This window comes from Platichthys flesus, chromosome 11 (genome assembly GCF_949316205.1).
Source record: "Platichthys flesus chromosome 11, fPlaFle2.1, whole genome shotgun sequence".
In the NCBI taxonomy this organism is placed as follows: Eukaryota; Metazoa; Chordata; class Actinopteri; order Pleuronectiformes; family Pleuronectidae; genus Platichthys; species Platichthys flesus.
Window position 1 is genome coordinate 13946945 of NC_084955.1, and position 8147 is coordinate 13955091.

The following is an 8147-nucleotide window of genomic DNA, read 5'->3' on the forward strand; positions in this document are numbered from 1 at the left end:
GGGACTCCTGTGATGGAGCAGCCTGCACGCTGCCTTCTCTACTGATGTGCTGAGACCCAGTAGTTACTCGGGACAAGCCTGTAACTCAGAGCGAATGTTTCCTGGAAAACAGCATCAGATCAGCCAGAGGGATGAACCCTGGAGAGGGATCAGACGGAGCACACTCGACTCAGCAGGGAAAATCTCTCTGAGTTTGAATGAGCTTCCAGACAGGATGAGATATTTATACATGGCAGGAGGAAAAAAAGAGAGACAAGACAACGCTGCTCAGTGAAGTTTATTTCGGAGAACATTTCCAGGTACTGTAGTGCGAACCAAATATAGAAATACAAATCACAATTTACAGAAAAAAAACAAGCCAATAAACTGTAGATTGTAGGTTGTTGAGAAACCCAGATATAAATCTCAGATATGTTCAAGCTGTTGCTGCTGATGTTGAATGAGTCGCTTCATTTAAAGGACGAGTACACAAGGCATGCTAAAGACATGATATAACAAAGGTGAAGGGCATAGATGCTTCGACGTGTCTGATTATATACGTAGGTCCAAGGCGTTGGAATGAATAATGAAACAACACACAATGCCATCCTGTCATGCATTTGTGAACAAAATTGAAAAACTCCAACACGAGTACATATAGAGAGATTGTTTTGTCTGTTGGCTTTGTTAACAACAGAACGCAACAAAAAGAGAGTATAGTGTCAGATCCACGACATGCACAACAGCAAGCTATAGTAACCTGATGAGAGAACTTTTGCAAGGCAAGTCACTGTGGCGTCTTTGTGTCTGCGTTTTCCGTGCAGAGCAAGGTCTTGTGTCCGTAATTGCGATAGTCCTATGTGAGCAGTGATTTCTTGCTGTCATCCTCCGGGTCTGTCCTCTCCCAGCCCTGTCGAATGCGGGTGAGGGTGCGGTCCACGCAGGGCAGCATGAGCAACAGCTTGAGCACCAACACCACAGATGGCAACACAAGGCTGAGCATGTAGCCAGGAGGAGTGTACCATTGGTAGGCGTAGGATTTAAGGAACCTGTTCCACCCATACAGGTAGGTGTGAAGGGTGCAGAGGAACACCGTGAGGTAGCCTAGCTTTGACTGGAGGAGAGAAAGATAGAGTAATGCATTAACATATACAGATTCATATAGTTACAGTCCTGAAAAAACAGATCTAATTATAGTGCAAAGTTCCCAGTGAGCTCAAATGCGATAGAATGGCCTTAGAAGCTGTTTTCAGATCATAAACAACACAAAATGTCTTGAAAATTGCATCTGGATATTCTCCGGAGATTGCCTTTTACATATGAAGAAAGCAGAAGAAGACTCAACAACAGAAAAATGTCCAGAACATTGAGGCTAGGGGTGGAACCTGAGTACAGAACATGCAGGAGGCCGAATATAACTTCTAAGAGTCTGTGGACAGCACAGTAATTTGGGCCTTTACAGTTCTCAAATCACGTCTTCACAAGTAGACATCTTGGTTTTTCTTCCTGAGACATTTCTATTCCTCAAGTTCCACGTTCACGCCCACTTCAAACTTTCCTGCTGTATTCTCGCATGAACTCACCCAGACATTTTACCAAATACCTGGCAGGAAAAGTTTGAGAGCAGCAGCTGACTTTGACATTTGCATTCTCTGTAAAAATTCAGGAACATTTTTGGTTCATGTTATAAACACCTACACATTTGCACACATGTTAAACCGTGCTCATCTACCTGGTGCGAACATACTGCAGTACATCGTGAATGTCCATGCACCCACACATCTTCAGGCAGACAGATCTATTCTATACTCAAAACCTTAAGACTGTGGCCAAGGATAATATATGCCCCCCAAATTACATTTGATGAATAACTTAACATTTAAAGCGCTGCTCTAATTTGGGCTGGAGTAAAGGGGAGGGCTGTGGAATGAGAAAATGAGCTTGACATGACCCAGTTACATTTATGAATGATCTCGTTCCCTGTAGTGAGTCCAATTTCCTTCTGATCGGTCAAAGAGGGAGAAAAAAAGGTAAATATTTGTGTCTGCCTGAGTGAAAACAATCAAAGTGGAAAATTTAGCAAGGAAACGATGAAAATATCACCAACATGCCAGAGTGCTTCATCTGAGCCCACGCACCGAATCGCTCGTTGATGGCGAAATCACATAATGTGAAGATCCCAGCGAACCGTTTTTCTGCTGGTATCCACACATCTTATAAAGGTCCAGTAGCCTCTTTCTGTAAGTTTCTAAGCGAAACCTCAGCAGCCTGGAGCATAAACAGGTGCAATAGTACACACAACATTTCACAACACACCTTGAAGATTCTCCAGAGGACACATTTTAAGTGGATACCAAGTGACCCTGTTTAATATTAGGAGCATGTGTCTCTGTTAACTGAATCATCAATCTGGTTGTCATTTGCAGCTTTTCAAGGCCACAGTGAGGAGGTGAGATAATCATCTGGTCCATATTAAAACTTCCCAATGAGCTTGTTTTTATTCTTTTCATCAAAAGACGGCTCATGAAATATCATAGAATTGGCCCTAAAATGAGCGGCAATGTGCTCGTCTGCCATTCAGTTTCCTTTTCGTCGTGACTTGACGTTGTGCCTTGTTGGGTATAAAAGGTTTGATACCTTTGCTGCGTTTCACTTTGTGAAGTGGTTGTAGCATTTAAGTGCAAATCTAATTGGAGGAATACACGCATGTGGCTTCTTAACTTGATTGGTGATCAAGGGTCTAAAGATGTCGCGGGAAACATAAGCCAAACTTTAGCATTCAAGATTTATGTGGACACCAGCGGAAAGGTTACGACTTCACAACTTTTAAAGGAAATATTATGATAATCATGTTATTATCTTAATTTCTCATAATCTTACTTGAAAAAGTTGACATGCTGTAATGTTCAGAAAACGCACCACGTTCCTCACACTCTTCATTGCTGAAGCTCCACCTTTCAGCCTCTGTCTATAACGCTTAGTTTTAGCTCCTGTCTCTTTAAAGGCCACCCCTCTGATTAAAGTATAGTCCGTTCTGATTGGCCAGCTAGCCCACTCCGTTGTGATTCAGACACTTCCAGCACGTGTAGATGGGTAGGGTATTATGCAGATTTCTATCGTGTTATTTGCATCTGCAGAAGTATCGACTGACAAGGCGTTTAAGGTGCGTCAGGAGCCTTCTCCACCACAGGACTTTGGAGTTTTTAACTGTGCAGAACTTTTGTCATACAGAAAAAAAATTGTGGACACTAAAGGAGAAAATGTTAAAGCATAAAATGTCTCCTTCAATGATTCCTGTAAACACACACGCACAGACACTTTAAGGGAAACATTGTTGGGTAGTTGGCTCAGGAGGCTCACACCACTGGAAACTGTTGTGAGAAAGTTCCACAGTCTCATTCCTCCAGTTGTGACCACCAGGGTTTCACCATGTAAACAAGATGCAGGGACTGAGCCAAGTGCTGATGTGCTGCACAGTATCCTACACAGCTCAAGTAGAATTTGGGTCCAAAAACTGAATGTATAGACAACTAGAGCTCACACATTCAAATATCCATGAATCATTTAACTGAAGCAAACATGCCAGTGTCTACCTGTACGAAGCTGAACTCCCTCCAGCTGAGAGCATTGCTGACGGAGGGCAGAGACGTTATTCCCAGCAGGAGATAAACCGCGAATCCCAGGATCCCCACAGAGTAGTAGGAGTCCGAACGCCAGGCTGAAGTGTTGTCAAACTCGCTCGTTTCGTTGTCCTTGATCTTAAAGTGACAGTAAACAAATACCTTTTGTGTGTGTACTGAAGGAAAAAGATAACTATTATTGAAAAACTGTCTGAATTCACAAGTATGAGTTCATTTTTCATTCTTCTTTTCGACCTGTGTAGCTGCCTTACCTGTGAGATGATCCTTGCACTAATCCTGAATCTCACATAATATCTGGAGGATGAAAATTAGAAAAGTATTTAGAAAATTAGCATCTGGAAAATCCAGACAGCTCTTCCTCTTTGATGACTAGCTCATATTAAATTAAATATTTTCTTTCTTTCTTTCTTTCTTTCTTTCTTTCTTTCTTTCTTTCTTTCTATCTATTCCTAAGATGTCATTATCAAACCCTTATGACAAAAACTGTAATTCAGGCTTGATATATTACACTTTCACAATCAACTTTACAATGAATAACTATAAACAAAACTAGAAAATTGAAATAACATATACATACAATTTGAATTAAGAAAATAAAGCAGATCTTTATGTAACATGTAAACATAAATTCACTTCTTGACGGCAAGTTTTCATATCAGCGTCTTTGAAAGGCCCATAGTTTCCTATTTTATCTCGTCAATTCATCACTTGACAAAAGGTTTGTCTAAAGTTGAGATTTTTTCCAAGCTGACATTATTTGTTTAAATTAATAACAAATCTAAAAAGTAAATTCAAGATTAACCACTTGTACCTAATGGGGATGACGAGGGTGTAGAGCACATGTAGAAAGGCGAAGCCAAGTGCCAGTAATCCCAGCTGTTTTCTGCACAGCATCCAGCGATCCAGCCAGTTAGGGAAACGCCTACAACAACAAACATACTTTAACTGGTATGAAGCAATATTTAAAATACATCAGAAATTGTGCACCTGTGTTAAGGCGCTAAATATCATGTCATTCAGTTTGTTCTGGTGTCTGACTTGTATTTGGTTCCTCTGTAGAGCTGAAGGACGGCAGCGATGACGCCAGGCAGGTAGCACAAAGCCAACATGATGAGAGACACAATGGGAAACACCTGAAAGATAAAGATTAAGAACAAAATGAATCATTGTGAGGACATGAATGTGCACCATGATTTATATGAAGTTATTTTTCGAGGAACACATGCTGGCGCTAAGCAGTGTTTACCTTGTTGGCCAGGGACACCATGATTCGAAAAGAGATGTCTTTCCCCTCATAAACGTACGTGTAGACGACGTCTCTGAGGAGGACGTAGAAGAAGAAGAAGGCGGTGAGGCCGACGGCCACGCGGAGAGGCAGCCTCCACTCAGGGAACAGCTGCAGGGGGAAGTCCTCCAGTTCTCTGGCTGCAGACAGGGACCCTCTATCCAGAACTGAGAAGCCCAATTTGGTGGCTGCCTCTGCCACTGCCTGCTTTGCCTCAGCACTGTTTCCACACAGGTAAACCTGCAGCATGAAAACATCTGTAGTTTTTAAAACATGTTGGTTGGCAATTGTCTTCATTACCTCATATTTATACATGTATGTTTATTTCCTTGTTCACGCAACGATCAAACCAATTTAAGTAGAGGAAAGCAGGTAAAAACGAATAACAATGCTCAGTCAACATATGTGATTTTGCTGATAGTGGTCCAAACACCACAAGACAACCCAATACGTACACATATTCCCTCCACAACACAAAGGACTCCTGTGTGGTTTTAGCGTCCACTGGGATTCCGCAACCAGATCAAAATGAAAGAGAAAAACCTGCATATGCCGCAGCTTTGCAGCACCCAGAGAGAGAGAGAGAGAGCAAAGCACGTGAAAAGAAGCACAGATCTGGGAGAGATTGTGGAGTTAATTGATTCAAGAGCACATCACAGATGGAAGTCACAGCAGAGACAGAAGGCTGTCTACTCAGGTTTGGCTTCTTTTGCTCGGATTTGGATTTGATCAAGACTTCAAATGACTTGATCATATCATTTTGACATAAATGTTTACATCTTGGAAGGCGACAATTAGTTTTAACTTGTTGCTCGGCACCCCAATGTGCAAAACACTTTGGCGCTGACAACTCCTTGAAGTGGAAATCTGTGAAAAATGGCCTGAATCTCAATGTGAGTGAAAGTGAAAAAGATAAGATGTAATATAAACAAATAAACAGGGTTTAAAACATAACCTCCTTGCTGCATACCTCTGTCAAGGCTAACCCCTTGTTTTGTCATGTTAAAGCAAGTGGAAACAAATTCCGTCATCTGCTCGATTGTCTGGATCTGCTGCTCCAAAACATTGAGTTACTTTCACTTTCTAGAATTCATGGAAATGATCAAATAGTTTTGGCATAATCCTGCTATTTTACAAACACCATTGAAAACATAATATCCTCGGTGGAGGTGACTTTATACAGATCCGATGCTGAATGTGTAAACTGTTTGGAAACAGGCTCCTTCCGTACCTGTCTGTTGGCATCTGTCGGTCCGTTCTGCAGAGCCCAGGCAGACAAAGTGTTAAAACCTTTCACCACATGAGCTCCGGGGACCAGCCTGGAAAACAAACAAGAAACGTTTGCTCCTTGTTCCACCAGCTGTTGAGGATTCAAAACACATGATCCACAACAGTTCTTAATGTTTTAGGCAGTCCTCGTTATTGCCGGATTTCCTTTTACCTCTGCAGGTACTCAGCATTGGCCTCCGGATATATATTCTTCTTGAGGTTGTTGCTGACGTCCACCAGCACCTTCCGATCAATGAAATTAGCGGAGTGGATTAAAAGTTAGAAATTAACCAACTGCTGTGTGACACAAAAGCGTCTGACCGTGCAACAAGGTACCTTCCCCTTGAGCTGAGGTGCGAGAGCCTCGAGGAATTCATAGTGTTCTCTGTGAATGCAAATAAACACCAGACCAGCTGACTGAGATGCCGCTGCATGGCTCATCACCTGAAAAACACATGCAAACAAATAGTACTACTGTCATTCAGGGCCATTACGTATCAAAATACAGTCAGTAATGAATAGCTGGCTGACACACACTTCATCAGTGACCTTCTAGCTCACTTGCTTTCCCCCAGAGCTGAATATGCAACACATACTCTCAAGTATCAGCTATTGATTAACATCAATCATCAAAACAAAAGCTGTAAACACAAAAGCTGAACTCCAGTGAGAGGGGTGTACCTGAGCTCCCTGAGGCAAGGGACCACAGCTCTGTGGTCTGCGGCTGCCATAGACCACCCTGTAGCCAGACTGGAGCAGACGCAGTCCCAGTGAGCGACCCAGGTCCCCCGTCCCATAGATACACAACAGCTCGGACTCTGGGGCAGCTGCTGTGCCGAGAGCATTCAGGGACACACTCTCTGGCTTCACCTCCTTGGACATGTTGCTTTTGCAGCAGGTGTGACCACCGTCTGCCACAAACGCTGAGGATATCTCCGGTGGTTTCCAAAGAACAAAACACTCTGTGAGGGTTTCTGTCAATGACTAGACAGCCGCTCTGAAAGATGACTGAGTGATATGTCCAGACTTGAGGCAGAGGAAACAAAATTATAGTCCTCAAAGTAACAGCTCATGTGGGTGGTTCTGGGAAAAGTGTAGGGAAGAATCAAACGTCTCCCCTTCAGGCCAACCTGTATCCACTTCTAACTCATTACTCTGTGTAGTGACAGATTTTTCTCTTTTGAATCAGTTCTTGTTTTGGTACCTCCCCTCCTCCTTCCCTCTCAGGATAGGCTGAAGGCTGTCCGCACTGGGAAACTCTCTGGCAAAACATAGGAATGTATCTGGCACAAGTATCAGAGTTGTGTTCGGTTAGTGTGTACAAACTCTGTGCTTTTTTGTTGTCTGTGTGTGTTGGGGTAGGAAATTTTGTGTCAATGTGTCACGTTGACCGTCTTCTCGGAAATCACCAGAACATTAAGAACGGTTTGTACAATGCCGGGAGCCAGAACTTGCATCCCAGTTATCCAGTGTCAACAGAGTGGAGTTTCTTCATTTACGAAATCACTGCTCTGCAAACATTGGGTAACACAGTGAGGCAGTAGGTGAAAGCCCAGTTAATATGAGGACACAACGGAAATGCCCATATTAAAACAACCCAATGAGCTCACCCATGTGTGGCACGTTGTGCTGCAAATCTCTTAATTGTGGTTTATCTAATGTCAGCTGCTCAGAAATAACCTCCTGTATGTGTCCCCTTAATGGTGTCCACTCTTTAAGTGAATGAGCTCTTCTTTTGCCCGTACCCCTTACACTTCCAGCAAGTTTCAAGACGATTCCTGATAACAGACAGACAGTAATGGAAATATAACTGCTTGTGTCCAAGATTGAGTGCAGAGTGAGACAGGACTTAGATCACAGACAGTTTACCCAATTCATGTGTTGTTCAGCAGCAACACAGGGCTCTGTACAAACAGCAGATCTGGAACAAGTTAAGGTCGTACGATCCAACATAATGTCCTGGAATGCCACCA

General features: G+C 42.8%; 1 protein-coding gene across 1 annotated transcript; it reads right to left on the reverse strand.

Annotated features, from left to right (window-relative positions):
* Nucleotides 1-259: 259 nt before the first annotated feature.
* On the reverse strand, nucleotides 260-7350 carry LOC133965324 (metalloreductase STEAP4-like). The gene is made up of 10 exons (XM_062399807.1): nucleotides 6856-7350; nucleotides 6511-6618; nucleotides 6347-6417; nucleotides 6137-6224; nucleotides 4867-5145; nucleotides 4659-4753; nucleotides 4432-4542; nucleotides 3872-3914; nucleotides 3573-3737; nucleotides 260-1093 (listed from the first exon to the last, which is right to left on the reverse strand). The coding sequence occupies exons 1-10, from the start codon at nucleotides 7054-7056 to the stop codon at nucleotides 836-838; spliced, it is 1419 nt and encodes a 472-aa protein (XP_062255791.1). The 5' UTR covers nucleotides 7057-7350; the 3' UTR covers nucleotides 260-835.
* Between the last annotated feature and the right edge of the window lie 797 nt (nucleotides 7351-8147).